Raw genomic sequence first — 19,944 nt, forward strand, 5'->3', positions numbered from 1 at the left:
GTATAATAATGTAGTAGTAGTAGTAGTAGTAGTAGTAGTAGTAGTAGTAGTAGTAATAGTATCATTAAATATGTATCATTATACACATTGTTATACATTATTACTATTACTATTGTTCAATATTAGTATTGTTATACATTATTACTATTACTATTATTCAACATTAGTATTGTTATACATTATTACTATTACTATTATTCAACATTAGAAGTGTTATACATTATTACTATTACTATTGTTCAATATTAGTATTGTTATACATTATTACTATTACTATTGTTCAATATTAGTATTATTACACATTATTATACACTATTACCTAATTATCATACAGATTGTTATTTGTGTTCAGCTGCCAGACATTATTACTACTACTTTATTGCTGCTACTCCATTTCTTTCCAGTGATAAAGTCACACCATAAAGTGAGAGTGAAATCACAGTTTTTATTATGTAAACATCTGAGGCACACAGTTATGTAAAACGACTCTTTTAAAGCCGACAAACACACTTCTGAGACGGCCATCAACATTGTTCGTCTGCGTACATTGAGCAATCCAGTGTACTGCGAGTGTAAGAATGCTGCACATTATGCAGTAACCTCGATATAAAACTATCTCCTCGATATAAAACTATCTCTGCTATAAACACAGCAGCAAGCTTCCCAACTGAACAACGTCTGATTCACACTATGGGCTTGCACCGTCTGCTTAACAGTAGGGCTGTAAAAATACTTTTCAAATTTATTTATTTTACTTTTATACGTTTTTGGGGGTATCTTTTGTGTCAGGGATAACTTTAGTAGGTTACTAAATGCAAAGAGGAATAACATTTTAATATATACAGTGAAACCCCTCGAAACCGGATCCTCTGAAAACTGGATTTCTGACAAAATAGAACATTTGTCACAGTCCCTTTTTAAATATCAGTACAGAAGAGAACCTCTCTAAACCAGATACCTCTTAACACCAGACTCTTTACTTGGTATGGTGGGTGTCCTGTTTACAGGAGTTTCACTGTACTATTATTTAAAAAGTATTTAAAAATATAATACATAATTATAATTAATTATACTGCTCAACTGTTCTCAATATAATACTAGCAGGTACTCCAATTGTGCACATATAATTAAATATCTACAAAATGTGTTTTCATAATTTCTACACCTGATGAATACAATCTATACCCCACCCCCAGGTACATGATGGTAGGCAGGTTTTCAACATAGGATCTACCCCACCCCCAGGTACATGATGGTAGGCAGGTTTTCAACATAGGATCTACCCCACCCCCAGGTACATGATGGTAGGCAGGTTTTCAACATAGGATCTACCCCACCCCCAGGTGCATGATGGTAGGCAGGTTTTCAACATAGGATCTACCTCACCCCCAGGTGCATGATGGTAGGCAGGTTTTCAACATAGGATCTACCTCACCCCCAGGTGCATGATGGTAGGCAGGTTTTCAACATAGGATCTACCTCACCCCCAGGTGCATGATGGTAGGCAGGTTTTCAACATATGATCTACCTCACCCCCAGGTGCATGATGGTAGGCAGGTTTTCAACATAGGGTCTACACCCCACCCCCAGGTACATGATGGTAGGCAGGTTTTCAACATAGGATCTACCCACCCCCAGGTGCATGATGGTAGGCAGGTTTTCAACATAGGATCTACCCCACCCCCAGGTACATGATGGTAGGCAGGTTTTCAACATAGGGTCTACACCCCACCCCCAGGTACATGATGGTAGGCAGGTTTTCAACATAGGATCTACACCCCACCCCCAGGTACATGATGGTAGGCAGGTTTTCAACATAGGATCTGCCTCACTTCCAGGTACATGATGGTAGGCAGGTTTTCAACATAGGATCTACCCCACCCCCAGGTGCATGATGGTAGGCAGGTTTTCAACATAGGGTCTACACCCCACCCCCAGGTACATGATGATAGGCAGGTTTTCAACATAGGATCTGCCTCACTTCCAGGTACATGGTGGCAGGCAGGTTTTCAACATAGGATCTACCCCACCCCCAGGTGCATGATGGTAGGCAGGTTTTCAACATAGGGTCTACACCCCACCCCCAGGTACATGATGGTAGGCAGGTTTTCAACATAGGATCTGCCTCACTTCCAGGTACATGGTGGCAGGCAGGTTTTCAACATAGGATCTACCCCACCCCCAGGTGCATGATGGTAGGCAGGTTTTCAACATAGGATCTACCCCACCCCCAGGTGCATGATGATAGGCAGGTTTTCAACATAGGATCTGCCTCACTCCCAGTTATAATACAATGGACAGTGAGTTTAACACACTTTACTGCATTAAATATATTTTTTTGTTTCTTCATATTTTGGGTTTGACTTCCACCCAATCATCCATTTCTGGATACTCTTTTATTAGTAATAAAGCAGGCACAGATAAGTACAGAACAGTTAATACACAGACAGACACAGACACAGACACAGATAGACAGACACACACACACACAGAGACAGGCAGACAGACAGACAGACATAGACAGACATAGACAGACAGACAGACAGACAGACAGACAGACAGACAGACAGACATAGACAGACAGACAGACAGACAGCCGAGATGAACACTACAGAACACAAAGGCAGTCAAACCTTCATCAGTGACCTTGTCTCCAGTATTCTAATAAACACAGACATACATACATACAGACAGACAGACAGACAACCGAGATGAACACTACAGAACACAAAGGCAGTCAAACCTTCATCAGTGACCGTGTCTCCAGTATTCTAATAAACACAGACATACATACATACAGACAGACAGACAGACAACCGAGATGAACACTACAGAACACAAAGGCAGTCAAACCTTCATCAGTGACCTTGTCTTCAGTATTCTAATAAACACATACATACAGACAGACAGACAGACAACCGAGATGAACACTACAGAACACAAAGGCAGTCAAACCTTCATCAGTGACCTTGTCTCCAGTATTCTAATAAACACATACATACAGACAGACAGACAGACAGACAGACAACCGAGATGAACACTACAGAACACAAAGGCAATCAAACCTTCATCAGTGACCTTGTCTCCAGTATTCTAATAAACACATACATACAGACATACATACAGACAGACAGACAGACAGACAGACAGACAGACAGACAGACAGACAACCGAGATGAACACTACAGAACACAAAGGCAGTCAAACCTTCATCAGTGACCTTGTCTCCAGTATTCTAATAAACACAGACATACATACATACAGACAGACAGACAGACAACCGAGATGAACACTATAGAACACAAAGGCAGTCAAACCTTCATCAGTGACCTTGTCTCCAGTATTCTAATAAACACAGACAGACAGACAGACAGCTGAGATGAACACTACAGAACACAAAGGCAGTCAAACCTTCATCAGTGACCTTGTCTCCAGTATTCTAATAAACACAGACAGACAGACAGACAGCTGAGATGAACACTACAGAACACAAAGGCAGTCAAACCTTCATCAGTGACCTTGTCTCCAGTATTCTAATAAACACAGACAGACAGACAGACAGACAGACAAGCGAGATGAACACTACAGAACACAAAGGCAGTCAAACCTTCATCAGTGACCTTGTCTCCAGTATTCTAATAAACACAGACAATTTTAAATTTTTGCTAAATGCTCTTTGTAAAATGCATCATCAACAAATGTGACAGATTTTAAGACATTATTTTATTGAAAACAAAGAAAACGTCAATAATTTTTCCACACATTTATAAACTATTGGTGTAAAATAAATTTAAAAGATGTTAATTTTTATATGAATTCAATATTTTTCTAACACATCTGGGTTTTTTTTTTTTTTTTTTTTTCTTATTTAAATGTTCCATGAATTTAAATGGTTCCCAACATTTTGGAGGAAAAGTCAACACAGATAAAGGTTTTCCTGTAAATTCACATATTGCACCCACTATGTAAGGAAATCCATCCCATAATGCCTCTAATTCGGCCAGCGAGGTAGTAGGTGAAAGCTCTGGGGGTGTTAGCCTGTTTCCATGGAGGGTCACCCTGGCGACAGACTCCTGCGATGGTGACAGCCTGTCATCATGCATGGTTGCCATGACAACTGAGGACGGCAGACTCTCTCCTTGCAAAGCATTGGCTGGTGAATCTGAGGGGGTAGAGTCCTGTGCGACAATGTTAACTTTGTTAGTGTGCACAGCAAGGGCATTGAACAGACTGACACAAGCAACAGATTAATAGGTGCATTCAGGTAAACCGTATCTGTAACAAGTGCATTATCCAATAAGATGTGTGCTCTTATTCCACTAGTAAGTGGTAAATAGTTCACAGTTATAGACTTATGTTCCATCCTTGATTAGTTAAATACTACCCATCCAACCATTACAAGCTGTTGTCAACAAGGAATTTCAACCCATGCATGCAATAACACAAAACTATGCATTGGACAGTTTCTTAAAAAGTGACATGGGCTTCAAAATTAATGAACAAATGAACAAATGATTAATGATCAAACAAAGAAACAAATTAATTAATAAATATTTAATGATGATCAAAACATACTGTTATTAAACCAAGATAAATTGAACAACAAATCTATTACACACAAATGATTATGAACATTTTTATTATTAATAAACAATAAAAATTAAAATATGACATTAATTTACTGGTTATGTATGAAAACCACCCATCACAGACTGTCATAAACACAAAACATTTCAACCCATGCATGTAATATCAACTAAAAAATCTTCTCTATCATAAAGACAAAAAGTCCCCACCCATGCATGCAATAAGAGGAGAAAAACAACACTATGAGTTAGAAGAAGAGCTTCTTGGAAATAAGACTTCCCGAGCAGGACTGCTTGGTGGATTAAGATCAAGTGCCCGACTTATCATTTAGTTTGTTGACAGCACTTCAGATTATTCAAGTTTTCTTTGCTCACCACTTGAGGTCTTAACTACCAGACAAAATCAATGTTCCAATCTCCACACACTGTATGTTAAGCTGACAATGTACATAACTTCGGACCCACACAATCTGTTTGTGTTTTCAAACACACTATTGTATGGTGCACCAGATGGTTTACGATATTTGCATATATTTACATATATTTACTGTGGAGCATTTAGAAATCTTTTATGAAAACTGTACAATACCTTTATATTATCATGGGGGGGGGGGGGGGGGGTCATTTGATATAATTGCAGGCATGTATGCAGGATGGGTTGCATTTTGGAGTGAATAAGAGAATGTTCAATGTAAAATACTGATTTAAAAAAGAAAAAAAGAGAACTAAAGAGATATTCAGAGTTATGCCTCCTAATGACATCCATTTAAGAGAATATTAATGTAAATTAACCAGCCTCGGTGGCGTCATGGTTAAGCCATCAGATATAAGGTTGGTAGGTACAGGGTTCGCAGCCCGGTACCGGCCTCGGTGGCATCGTGGTTAAACCATCAGATATAAGGTTGGTAGGTATAGGGTTCGCAGCCCGCTACCGACTCAATTGGTAGGTGTAAGGCCACTACACCCTCTTATCTCTAAACCACTAACAATTAATAGCTAACACACTGTCCTGAACAGACAGCTCAGATAGTTGAGGTGTGTGCCCAGGACAGCACGCTTGAATCTTAATTGGATATAAGCAAGAAAATAAGTTAAAATGAAAAAAAGAAAAGTAAATACATTTATAAAACAAAATTTACTTAGTGGTTTTCAGCATAACATAACAATGAATGAAGGACCTCCAGGTGGACACCAGGAATGAATGAAGGACCTCCAGGTGGACACCAGGAATGAATGAAGGACCTCCAGGTGGACACCAGGAATGAATGAAGGAACTACAGGTGGACACCAGGAATGAATGAAGGACCTCCAGGTGGACACCAGGAATGAATGAAGGACCTCCAGGTGGACACCAGGAATGAATGAAGGACCTCCAGGTGGACACCAGGAATGAATGAAGGACCTCCAGGTGGACACCAGGAATGAATGAAGGAACTACAGGTGGACACCAGGAATGAATGAAGGACCTCCAGGTGGACACCAGGAATGAATGAAGGAACTCCAGGTGGACACCAGGAATGAATGAAGGAACTCCAGGTGGACACCAGGAATGAATGAAGGAACTCCAGGTGGACACCAGGAATGAATGAAGGAACTACAGGTGGACACCAGGAATGAATGAAGGAACTACAGGTGGACACCAGGAATGAATGAAGGACCTCCAGGTGGACACCAGGAATGAATGAAGGAACTACAGGTGGACACCAGGAATGAATGAAGGAACTACAGGTGGACACCAGGAATGAAGGAACTCCATGTGGACACCAGGAATGAATGAAGGAACTACAGGTGGACATCAGGAATGAATAAAGGAACTACAGGTGGACACCAGGAATGAAGGAACTACATGTGGACACCAGGAATGAATGAAGGAACTACAGGTGGACACCAGGAATGAATGAAGGACCTCCAGGTGGACACCAGGAATGAAGGAAGGAACTCCAGGTGGACACCAGGAATGAATGAACTCCAGGTGGACACCAGGAATGAAGGAAGGAACTCCAGGTGGACACCAGGAATGAATGAAGGACCTCCAGGTGGACACCAGGAATGAAGGAAGGAACTCCAGGTGGACACCAGGAATGAATGAACTCCAACTCCAGGAATGATTGAAGGAACTCCAGGTGGACACCAGGAATGAATGAAGGAACTACAGGTGGACACCAGGAATGAATGAATGAACTCCAGGTGGACACCAGGAATGAATGAATTCCAGGTGGACACCAGGAATGAATGAAGGAACTCCAGGTGGACACCAGGAATGAAGGAACTCCAGGTGGACACCAGGAAGACATGTTACACCTGGAAACATACTGAATGCTGTTAAAAATCACCAGTCAAGATTTGTAGTTGTAAAAAGGAAGGAAGGAAGGAAATGTTTTATTTAACAACGCACTCAACACATTTTATTTATGGTTATATGGCGTCAGACATACAGTTAAGAACCAAACACATATTGAAAGAGGAAACCCGCTGTTGCCACTTCATGGGCTACTCTTTTTGATTAGCAGCAAGGGATCTTTTATATGCACCATCCCACAGACAGGATAGTACATACCACAGCCTTTATTACACCAGTTGTGAAGCACTGGCTGGAACAAAAAGGAAATGAGATGAAAACAACGCATTCAAGTGAATTTGTATTCTGGTAGGCGAAACATTACCCCAACATTATATACAAGGGTTAGGGTTATTACGTGTGTTACAACAAACTAACATCTGTTGATGGAGTAAACAACTACAAATTGGGTGGTGTGTTTCGATTGAAGTTTAGTCTGAAACAAGGGTCCAGACAGAGCCATCTCAGGGCTTGTACAATGTTTATCAAATTCACCAGCCAATGGGATATGTCACCTAAAGGGGGAGGTAGAGCTAAACAATCGTAACAATGGGATATGTCACCTAAAGGGGGAGGTAGAGCTAAACAATCGTAACAATGGGATATGTCACCTAAAGGGGGAGGTAGAGCTAAACAATCGTAACAATGGGATATGTCACCTAAAGGGGGAGGTAGAGCTAAACAATCGTAACAATGGGATATGTCACCTAAAGGGGGAGGTAGAGCTAAACAATCGTAACAATGGGATATGTCACCTAAAGGGGGAGGTAGAGCTAAACAATCGTAACAATGGGATATGTCACCTAAAGGGGGAGGTAGAGCTAAACAACAGTAACAATGGGATATGTCACCTAAAGGGGGAGGTAGAGCTAAACAATCGTAACAATGGGATATGTCACCTAAAGGGGGGGGTAGAGCTAAACAACAGTAACAATGGGATATGTCACCTAAAGGGGGAGGTAGAGCTAAACAATCGTACTAATGGGATATGTCACCTAAAGGGGGAGGTAGAGCTAAACAATCGTACTAATGGGATATGTTACCTAAAGGGGGTTGTAGAGCTAAACAATCGTACTAATGGGATATGTCACCTAAAGAGGGAGGTAGAGCTAAACAATCGTACTAATGGGATATGTCACCTAAAGGGGGAGGTAGAGCTAAATAATCGTAATAATGGGATATGTCACCTAAAGAGGGAGGTAGAGCTTAACAATCGTAATAATGGGATATGTCACCTAAAGAGGGAGGTAGAGCTAAACAATAGTAATAATGGGATATGTCACCTAAAGAGGGAGGTAGAGCTTAACAATCGTAATAATGGGATATGTCACCTAAAGAGGGAGGTAGAGCTTAACAATCGTACTAATGGGATATGTCACCTAAAGAGGGAGGTAGAGCTTAACAATCGTAATAATGGGATATGTCACCTAAAGAGGGAGGTAGAGCTTAACAACAGTAATAATGGGATATGTCACCTAAAGAGGGAGGTAGAGCTTAACAACAGTACTAATGGGATATGTCACCTAAAGAGGGAGGTAGAGCTTAACAACAGTACTAATGGGATATGTCACCTAAAAAAGGAGGTAGAGCTTAATAACACTAACATTGGGGTAGGGGTCAGGATACATGTATTCGTATTTACAAAATAGACTTAAGTGCAACATTTGACAAAAACATTCACTAGCCATCGGGCATGGCAATAGTAGTTATTTACTAGCCCAACATTGAATATCACTAGCCATGGGAGTGGGGCTACCATAATCTAGAAGCCCTGTCTGGCATGGCAATAGTAGTTATTTACTAGCCCAACATTGAATATCACTAGCCATGGAAGTGGGGCTACCATAATCTAGAAGCCCTGTCTGGCATGGCAATAGTAGTTATTTACTAGCCCAACATTGAATATCACTAGCCATGGGAGTGGGGCTACCATAATCTAGAAGCCCTGTCTGGAATGGCAATAGTAGTTATTTACTAGCCCAACATTGAATATCACTAGCCATGGGAGTGGGGCTACCATAATCTACAAGCCCTGCAAAGCTGTCCCCGAAGTGACGACAAGTATAAATAAGTATAATAATAATAATAATAATACAAAAATTCTGCAGAAGTAACTTTCCAGCCTACCATAAAATTTTTGCACTGTGAGAACATCCACAGGTGCAACTATAAACCAAGTTTCATAGACCTAGGACTTGTAGTTTTTGAGGAACTGATCTAATGTGAAACTTTAACGTAAAAAATGACACTGTCACTGCCTCTGCCATCAGAAAAGTAATACCTAAATCTCATCTTTTTATTTTGTAAAGGCGAGACAAAATTAATAAAGAAAGGAGAAGAATGATGGAGAAACTTCAGGGGCAGTTAAGGGTAGCACTGTCTAATTCACACCACAGCAAACTGCCCTCCACCCATATTGTCCCTGTTAGCCTTTACTCATATTTACCAATACCAATTTACTCATACCAATTTCTAGTTAAAACATGACCACATTTTTATTTCTTCTTCCGCCCCGCCCATCCTCCACATCAAAATCCTGGATTTACCCCGGCAATATATTTATGGGTTTGTCAATTCACAGCAAGCAATTCTGTTTGGGTTTTTTTCTCTCTAAAAGTTGATTTTAATAACACATTTAAAACAGAAATGTTCACTTTATGGCCCAGACAAAACACGCGGACGATGATAACAAGAACTAAAGACAAAGATAATAATGTTTGCCTTTAGGTCAAGGAAAAAACATGAAAAACATCAGACCTTGAAATATATGACAAGAAATTACTGTTCAAAGTACGGGACGCTGGAGGAATACATTTCAAAGAACAGGAAAGAGGAAAGAAACCAAATAATAAACGAAGCATACGCCTGCAGCTTAGGAAATGGAATGAAAGGAACATTTTGTATAACGACACCCCAGCACACAGTGTAATCAGTGGATATTATATGTATGTATCATAAAGCATGCTTGTCATGGGCAAATCTTATGATCTAAAAGTTGTTTTGTTTAATGACACCACTAGATCACACTGACTCATTAATCACTGGCTACTGAATGTCAAACACTTGGTAATTCTAACTCGTCTTTTCAGAAACCAGCTATATTTTTATATACACTTTCACATACCATGGCCTTCGATATACCAATTTTGGGGCAATGGTTCACACAATAAGAAAAACATAACAAACAAAAAAGCAAACAAACAAACAAACAAAACAAAACAAAACAAAGAAAAAAAGGACACGTGTACACCAAGGGGTTTTGATCCTACAACCAAAGCATCTCAGGCAAACATTCTACCAACTGGGAGCGAGATGTAGTCCAGTGGTAAAGCATTCGCTTGGAGCGTGGTTGGTCTAGGATCGATCTCAGGCTAACATTCTACCAAATGGGAGAGGGACGTAGTCCAGTGGTAAAGCATTCGCTTGGAGCGTGGTTGGTCTAGGATCGATCTCAGGCAAACATTCTACCAACTGGGAGAGGGACGTAGTCCAGTGGTAAAGCATTCCCTTGGAGCGTGGTTGGTCTAGGATCGATCTCAGGCTAACATTCTACCAACTGGGAGCGAGATGTAGTCCAGTGGTAAAGCATTCACTAGGAGTGTGGTTGGTCTAGGATCGATCTGAGGCAAACATTCTACCAACTGGGAGAGGGACGTAGTCCAGTGGTAAAGCATTCGCTTGGAGCGTGGTTGGTCTAGGATCGATCTCAGGCAAACATTCTACCAACTGGGAGTGGGACATAGTCCAGTGGTAAAGCATTCACTTGGAGCGTGGTTGGTCTAGGATCGATCTCAGGCTAACATTCTACCAACTTGAAGCGGGATGTAGTCCAGTGGTAAAGCATTCGCTTGGAGCGTGGTTGGTCTAGGATCGATCTCAGGCAAACATTCTACCAACTGGGAGTGGGACGTAGTCCAGTGGTAAAGCATTCACTTGGAGTACAGTTGGTCTAGGATCGATCTCAGGCAAACATTCTACCAACTGGGAGTGGGATGTAGTCCAGTGGTAAAGCATTCACTTGGAGCGTGGTTGGTCTAGGATCGATCTCAGGCAAACATTCTACCAACTGGGAGTGGGACACAGTCCAGTGGTAAAGCATTCACTTGGAGCGTGGTTGGTCTAGGATCGATCTCAGGCTAACATTCTACCAACTGGGAGAGGGATGTAGTCCAGTGGTAAAGCATTCACTTGGAGCGTGGTTGGTCTAGGATCGATCTCAGGCTAACATTCTACCAACTGGGAGTGGGACGTAGTCCAGTGGTAAAGCATTCACTTGGAGCGTGGTTGGTCTAGGATCGATCTCAGGCAAACATTCTACCAACTGGGAGAGGGATGTAGTCCAGTGGTAAAGCATTCGCTTGGAGCGTGGTTGGTCTAGGATCGATCTCAGGCAAACATTCTACCAACTGGGAGTGGGACATAGTCCAGTGGTAAAGCATTCACTTGGAGCGTGGTTGGTCTAGGATCGATCTCAGGCTAACATTCTACCAACTTGAAGCGGGATGTAGTCCAGTGGTAAAGCATTCGCTTGGAGCGTGGTTGGTCTAGGATCGATCTCAGGCAAACATTCTACCAACTGGGAGTGGGACGTAGTCCAGTGGTAAAGCATTCACTTGGAGTACAGTTGGTCTAGGATCGATCTCAGGCAAACATTCTACCAACTGGGAGTGGGATGTAGTCCAGTGGTAAAGCATTCACTTGGAGCGTGGTTGGTCTAGGATCGATCTCAGGCAAACATTCTACCAACTGGGAGTGGGACACAGTCCAGTGGTAAAGCATTCACTTGGAGCGTGGTTGGTCTAGGATCGATCTCAGGCTAACATTCTACCAACTGGGAGAGGGATGTAGTCCAGTGGTAAAGCATTCACTTGGAGCGTGGTTGGTCTAGGATCGATCTCAGGCTAACATTCTACCAACTGGGAGTGGGACGTAGTCCAGTGGTAAAGCATTCACTTGGAGCGTGGTTGGTCTAGGATCGATCTCAGGCAAACATTCTACCAACTGGGAGAGGGATGTAGTCCAGTGGTAAAGCATTCACTTGGAGTGTGGTTGGTCTAGGATCGATCTCAGGCAAACATTCTACCAACTGGGAGTGGGACACAGTCCAGTGGTAAAGCATTCACTTGGAGCGTGGTTGGTCTAGGATCGATCTCAGGCTAACATTCTACCAACTGGGAGAGGGATGTAGTCCAGTGGTAAAGCATTCACTTGGAGCGTGGTTGGTCTAGGATCGATCTCAGGCTAACATTCTACCAACTGGGAGTGGGACGTAGTCCAGTGGTAAAGCATTCACTTGGAGCGTGGTTGGTCTAGGATCGATCTCAGGCAAACATTCTACCAACTGGGAGAGGGATGTAGTCCAGTGGTAAAGCATTCACTTGGAGCGTGGTTGGTCTAGGATCGATCTCAGGCAAACATTCTACCAACTGGGAGAGGGACGTAGTCCAGTGGTAAAGCATTCGCTTGGAGCGTGGTTGGTCTAGGATCGATCTCAGGCTAACATCAGACCTGTCAACCTTTAGTCAAGAGAAAGCAGGAGGTGTGTGTTGAAAAAGCAGGAGATTTTGTCAAAAAGCAGGAGATTTTTAAATTCACACAATTTAACCCAAAATTGCAAGATTTAAAAAAAACATTATTACAATAAGTTATATGAATACTATATAATGTCATATATACTTCTTAACCTTAGATCTTGGAATTTAAAAAAAAAACGAAAAAGAAGTTTTTTCAAAGTTTAAATATTCACGGTATTACACTTACAGCCTTACAGGTTGCGTTACATTATCATTTGTGGTTAGTGTACCTAAGTACCAAAGACAAATTTATATAAATCTTATAAATTAATATTCAGTTTTTACTATAATGAGGAAGGGTGGCGTGGTACTTATTTAAAATCATTATAATAATGCAATAAACATTGCATTTTCATTAATCATAAGTAAAACCTCATTACGGACATCGTGTGAAATATACCGGAATTATACCCATTTCCGTGAGTAACTTTATATCAATGTCAAACACAACATTTTTTAATTGTACAAAAATTATTTCTTGAAGAGTACCCTTATAACCAACATTTTACTGCACAAACATACAAAATTAACTGACACAAGTATGTTTATACAGCTAATTGGTCTTTTCGTTGTCTTGCTGTGACATGTGATTTTAACATGCATCGTGTGTATCGCTGTCAACTCGGAGTCTGTCAGTTCAGATTCATCATAGTTGCATTATGTAATCCAGTGGGAAGACATTTTACAATTCAGAGGTGTTATTAGAACTAAATTGGATAGTTTTTTTTATTTTTTATATGCAACACTGAATGTCAATACACAGCCTGTTGAATTAGCGGCAAAACGCTTCGTAGCCATTACGATGACAACAAACATTATAATAACACGTCATTTGATAAACTCCATGTGCTTTTTTAACAATATAAATAGGCTATCCCACAATTCTCACTTCGGCAAAGGTTAAACAGTTGGGACAATTCGGCCTGTTACATTCTCAGAAACCGAAAGTAGTCGACATTTTCCAAATGAGAAAAAAAAAGGTAGAGTTACTTCCCTTATGTTATTTTGACAAAAGAGGATCGATTTTTTTTTTATGCTCACAAAAATGTCATTTAATAGGAGAAACTGTCTCCCGCACAGTAAAAGGAGATTTGATCAAATACCGGGAGACTCCCGCGGAATCCGGGAGGGTTGACAGGTCTGGCTAACATTCTACCAACTGGGAGTGGGATGTAGTCCAGTGGTAAAGCATTCACTTGGAGCGTGGTTGGTCTAGGATCGATTTCAGGCAAACATTCTACCAACTGGGAGTGGGACGTAGTCCAGTGGTAAAGCATTCGCTTGGAGTGTGGTTGGTCTAGGATCGATCTCAGGCAAACATTCTACCAACTGGGAGTGGGACGTAGTCCAGTGGTAAAGCATTCGCTTGGAGTGTGGTTGGTCTAGGATCGATTTCAGGCAAACATTCTACCAACTGGGAGTGGGACGTAGTCCAGTGGTAAAGCATTCGCTTGGAGTGTGGTTGGTCTAGGATCGATCTCAGGCAAACATTCTACCAACTGGGAGCGAGACGTAGTCCAGTGGTAAAGCATTCACTTGGAGCGTGGTTGGTCTAGGATCGATCTCAGGCAAACATTCTACCAACTGGGAGCGAGACGTAGTCCAGTGGTAAAGCATTCACTTGGAGCGTGGTTGGTCTAGGATCGATCTCAGGCAAACATTCTACCAACTGGGAGCATCTACCAACCAAAGCATCTCAGGCAAAGACGTAGCCCAGTGGTAAAGCATTCACATGGAGCATGGTTGGTCTAGGATCGATCCCCATCGGCAGCCCAACAGGCTATTTCTCATTCCATCTAGTGCACCACGACTTGTATATAAAAGGCCATGGTATGTGCTATCCTGTCTGTGAGATGGTGCATATAAAAGATCCCTCACTACTAATGGAAAAATGTAGCAGGTTTCTTTTCTAAAACTATATGTCAAAATTACCAAATGTTTAATATCCAATAGCAAATGATTAGTAAATCAATGAGCTTTAGTGGTGTTAAACAAAACAAACTAACCTTTTCTACCAACTAAGCTTGATGATCTTATGATCTATGACTGTAAGGAAAGGGAAGGAAAGGGGATTCAAGAAACAAAATGGGAAGGTAAGGAGAGAAAAGGCACGAGATGGTTGTGAAGAGAACTCAAAGTGTGAAGGGAGGGGAGAGAAGGGAAGAAATGGGGAAGGCAAGAAAGGACAGAAAAAAGAATAGCAAAGAAAACCCACAAAGAATAGAATAGGACAGGAAAGGAAGGAAAAGGACAGGGAAGTGAAAATAGAAAAGGATAAGAGACAGAATAGGGAAGGGAAGGACAAATCAAGACAAATGGAGGGACAGGAAAGTGAAAATAGAAAAGGATAAGAGACAGAATAGGGAAGGCAAGGACAAATCAAGACAAATGGAGGGACAGGAAAGTGAAAATAGAAAAGGATAAGAGACAGAATAGGGAAGGGAAGGACAAATCAAGACAAATGGAGGGACAGGAAAGTGAAAATAGAAAAGGATAAGAGACAGAATAGGGAAGGGAAGGACAAATCAAGACAAATGGAGGGACAGGAAAGTGAAAATAGAAAAGGATAAGAGACAGAATAGGGAAGGGAAGGACAAATCAAGACAAATGGAGGGACAGGAAAGTGAAAATAGAAAAGGATAAGAGACAGAATAGGGAAGGGAAGGACAAATCAAGACAAATGGAGGGACAGGAAAGTGAAAATAGAAAAGGATAAGAGACAGAATAGGGAAGGGAAGGACAAATGAAGACAAATGGAGGGACAGGAAAGTGAAAATAGAAAAGGATAAGAGACAGAATAGGGAAGGGAAGGACAAATCAAGACAAATGGAGGGACAGGAAAGTGAAAATAGAAAAGGATAAGAGACAGAATAGGGAAGGGAAGGACAAATCAAGACAAATGGAGGGACAGGAAAGTGAAAATAGAAAAGGATAGAGACAGAATAGGGAAGGAAGGACAAATCAAGACAAATGGAGGGACAGGAAAGTGAAAATAGAAAAGGATAAGAGACAGAATAGGGAAGGGAAGGACAAATCAAGACAAATGGAGGGACAGGAAAGTGAAAATAGAAAAGGATAAGAGACAGAATAGGGAAGGGAAGGACAAATCAAGACAAATGGAGGGACAGGAAAGTGAAAATAGAAAAGGATAAGAGACAGAATAGGGAAGGGAAGGACAAATCAAGACAAATGGAGGGACAGGAAAGTGAAAATAGAAAAGGATAAGAGACAGAATAGGGAAGGGAAGGACAAATCAAGACAAATGGAGGGACAGGAAAGTGAAAATAGAAAAGGATAAGAGACAGAATAGGGAAGGGAAGGACAAATCAAGACAAATGGAGGGACAGGAAAGTGAAAATAGAAAAGGATAAGAGACAGAATAGGGAAGGGAAGGACAAATCAAGACAAATGGAGGGACAGGAAAGTGAAAATAGAAAAGGATAAGAGACAGAATAGGGAAGGGAAGGACAAATCAAGACAAATGGAGGGACAGGAAAGTGAAAATAGAAAAGGATAAGAGACAGAATAGGGAAGGGAAGGACAAATCAAGACAAATGGAGGGACAGGAAAGTGAAAATAGAAAAGGATAAGAGACAGAATAGGGAAGGGAAGGACAAATCAAGACAAATGGAGGGACAGGAAAGTGAAAATAGAAAAGGATAAGAGACAGAATAGGGAAGGGAAGGACAAATCAAGACAAATGGAGGGACAGGAAAGTGAAAATAGAAAAGGATAAGAGACAGAATAGGGAAGGGAAGGACAAATCAAGACAAATGGAGGGACAGGAAAGTGAAAATAGAAAGGATAAGAGACAGAATAGGGAAGGGAAGGACAAATCAAGACAAATGGAGGGACAGGAAAGTGAAAATAGAAAAGGATAAGAGACAGAATAGGGAAGGGAAGGACAAATCAAGACAAATGGAGGGACAGGAAAGAAAAGAAAAAGAAAAGGGAGGGAAGCAGAATGAAGGTAATGGAAAGTGAAGTCATTAAAAACAACATAACACGGTCTTTAAGCTGGTTTCAGACACAGTTTTGTGGCAGTTGTGGTCTAAAGTGTATGATATTAACCTATTTTATTAATAATAAGGGATTTTTATATATGTACTGATACCTTCCCTTAGATACACGTAGATCATACCACTGTTTATTACCAGTTACTGAACACTGTGTTAAATGAGAAATAAATACAAATGAAGCAATCACAACATCCGAAAACGGAGTAAAACTGGGCTAAATACGAAATCTTTAAACCATATACACTAACAGTCTGATTAGGAAGACACTACCACCAATACTTAATCCGTCAACGCTCTTGGGTCAGAGTGCCGGAAAGGTTTTACTAATAAAAGTCCTACCTAATTAGTGTTATCGGACACTGGAAGCAATAAACTGAGAAGCCAGGAAAGAAATAACATTTGTTGCCACCAGGTCCGGTGTTAGAAGGTGTAAAATTTTCTTGTAATGATGCCCATTGTCATGGTGGCCAACAGTGGGAGAGGGTTTAGCAGGGGCAATGATTCCACACATTACAAGCCGAGATCGGAACAACAGATCTGGTTAATAAAGCAGGACCATATGCAAATCAAGTCTGGCCAATAATTGGGTCAGTCTACGTTTTCAAAATGATAGCAGCGGAGAGTGACTGACTGCCACAGTATTGATTGGAGTGGTCTCCAGCAGTGGAGACAAGAAGCGGAATATGGGACGACCATTAAAGAAGAACATCTAGTGGACTAAGTTACCAGGAAGACATAGAATAAATAGAAAAAGTTTTTTAAAAAAAGAACAGAAAAAATATATGAGGAACTTTAAAACCCCTGATTTGGTAGAAATCTAGTAATACTAGAGATATATGGCTGATTAATGAAATATTTTCAAGTATGGCAAAGGCAGTGTTAAATATGGCAAGATCGATAAAATGTAAAAGTTACTAATATTTTATCTGACCATTTATTGAAATGAGGGCATTATCAACAGAGGTACAGGAATTTTATAAAGGTCACTGAATCTTGGAAATTATTATGAAAAGAGGGCAAAATCATTTTCAGTTTTTCAGTATTTTGCATTTAATGGTATCTTCATATACTTACCATTTATGACACCCAATAGCCGATGTGTATTTTTGATGTGTATTTTTGTGCTGGGGTGTCGTTAAACATTCATTCATTTATTCATTCATTGTCAGATCGTGTTTTGTAAGTGAGCTCACCAAAACCACATAACATGTTTTTGTTGTAATGATGACTATACATATGTATGAATACAAACTGTAATATGTCCATGGCCACTAACACTACCTCTTGTTCTGAGATCTGGTTCATCTTGTCTCTTGTCATCCGGTTAGAATGTGGAATCCTGCCGTCATCCCATCTTCTGGAGGAACCAGAGGCATTCCAGGAAACACTGCTCTCAACTGGTCCCTGAAACAGTAAACACAACACATGTACCCAAATTGAAAAAAAAAACCCACCAAAAACTTATCCACATAAGACAAAGATAAAGTTTGTTTTGTTTAATGACACCACTAGAGTATATTAATTAATGAATCATCAATTACTGAATGCCAAACATTTGGTAATTCTGACTTGTAGCCATCAGAGGAAACCCGCTACATTTTTCCTAATGCAGTAAGGGATCTTTTATACATGTATGCACTTTCCCACAGACAAGAAAGCACATACCATGGACTTTGACTAGTTGTGGTGCATTTGTTGGAAGGAAAGAAAAGTTTTATTTAACGACGCACTCAACACATTTTATTTACGGTTATATGGCATCAGACATATGGTTAAGGACCACACAAATTGAGAGAGGAAACCCACTGTCGCCACTTCATGGGCTACTCTTTTCGATTAGCAGCAAGGGATCTTTTATATGCACCATCCCACAGACAGGGTAGTACATACCACAGCCTTTGATAGACCAGTGCACTGGCTTGTTGGAATGAGAAAACATAAGACAAAGAAGGAAAGGAATGTTTAATGATAAAACACATTACACACTGACTGGTAATTCTCACTTGTAGTCAACAGAGAAAACCTGCTACATTTTTCCTAATGCAGCAAGAGATTTTTTATATGCACTTTCCCACAGACAGGAAAGCACATACCATGACCTTTGATATACCAGTCATGTAGCACTGACTGGAATGAGAAATAGGACTGAATGTCAGTAATGTGAGACTGAATGTTGGTAATGTGAGACTAAATGTCAGTAATGTGGGACTGAATGTCAGGAATGTGGGACTGAATGTCAGGAATGTGGGACTGAATGTCAGTAATGTGGGCCTGCATGTTGGTAATGTGAGACTGAATGTCAGTAATGTGACACTGAATGTCGGTAATGTGAGACAATTTCGGTAATGTGGGACTCAATGTCGGTACTGTGGGACTGAATGTCAGTATTGTGGGACTGAATGTCAGGAATGTGGGTCTGCATGTCAGTAATGTGACATTGAATATCAATGTGGGACTGAATGTCAGCAACATGAGACTAAATGTCAGCAACATGAGACTAAATGTCAGCAACATGAGACTAAATGTCAGTAATGTGGGACTGAATATCAGTAATGTGGGACTGAATGTCAATAACATAGGACTGAATGTTAGTAATGTGGGACTGATGGGACTGAATGTCAGTAAAGTGAGACTAAATGTCAGGAATGTGGGACTGAATGTCGGTCATGTGACATTGAATGTTGGTAATGTGAGACTGAATGTCAGTACTGTGGGACTGAATGTCGGTAATGTGACATTGAATATCAATGTGGGACTGAATGTCAGCAACATGAGACTAAATGTCAGCAACATGAGACTAAATGTCAGTAATATGGGACTGAATATCAGTAATGTGGGACTGAATATCAATAACATAGGACTGAATGTCAGTAATGTGGGACTGAATGTCAGTAACATTGGACTGAATGTCAGTAAAGTGAGACTAAATGTCAGGAATGTGGGACTGAATGTTGGTAATGTGACATTGAATGTTGGTAATGTGAGACTGAATGTCAGTACTGTGGGACTGAATGTCGGTAATGTGACATTGAATGTTAGTAATGTGAGACTGAATGTTAGTACTGTGGGACTGAATGTCGGTAATGTGACATTGAATGTTAGTAATGTGGGACTGAATGTCAGTACTGTGGGACTGAATGTCGGTAATGTGACATTGAATGTTAGTAATGTGAGACTGAATGTCAGTACTGTGGGACTGAATGTCGGTAATGTGACATTGAATGTTAGTAATGTGGGACTGAATGTCAGTAATGTGAGACTAAATGTCAGTAACATGGGACTGAATGTCAGTAACATGGGACTGAATGTCAGTAATGTGAGACTAAATGTCAGTAATGTGAGACTGAATGTTGGTAATGTGACATTGAATGTTAGTAATGTGGGACTGAATGTCAATAATGTGAGACTCAATGTCAGTAACATGGGAC

At 40.7% G+C, this 19,944-nt stretch overlaps 1 protein-coding gene across 8 annotated transcripts in view; it reads right to left on the reverse strand.

The window, feature by feature from the left end:
- Positions 1-19,944, reverse strand: part of LOC121368937 — a 348,055-nt gene that overhangs the window by 55,216 nt on the left and 272,895 nt on the right. For 6 of the 8 annotated variants that reach the window (XM_041493704.1, XM_041493732.1, XM_041493725.1 and 3 more), the window contains 2 exons: positions 17,798-17,920; positions 3,963-4,178 (listed from right to left, as the gene is read on the reverse strand). In XM_041493704.1, the coding sequence (XP_041349638.1) occupies positions 3,963-4,178; positions 17,798-17,920 (339 nt within the window). The remainder of the gene's footprint in view (positions 1-3,962; positions 4,179-17,797; positions 17,921-19,944) is intronic. The other 2 variants (XM_041493711.1, XM_041493758.1) reach the window with 1 other exon arrangement.

The sequence above is a fragment of the Gigantopelta aegis genome, chromosome 1, assembly GCF_016097555.1.
Source record: "Gigantopelta aegis isolate Gae_Host chromosome 1, Gae_host_genome, whole genome shotgun sequence".
NCBI lineage: Eukaryota > Metazoa > Mollusca > Gastropoda > Neomphalida > Peltospiridae > Gigantopelta > Gigantopelta aegis.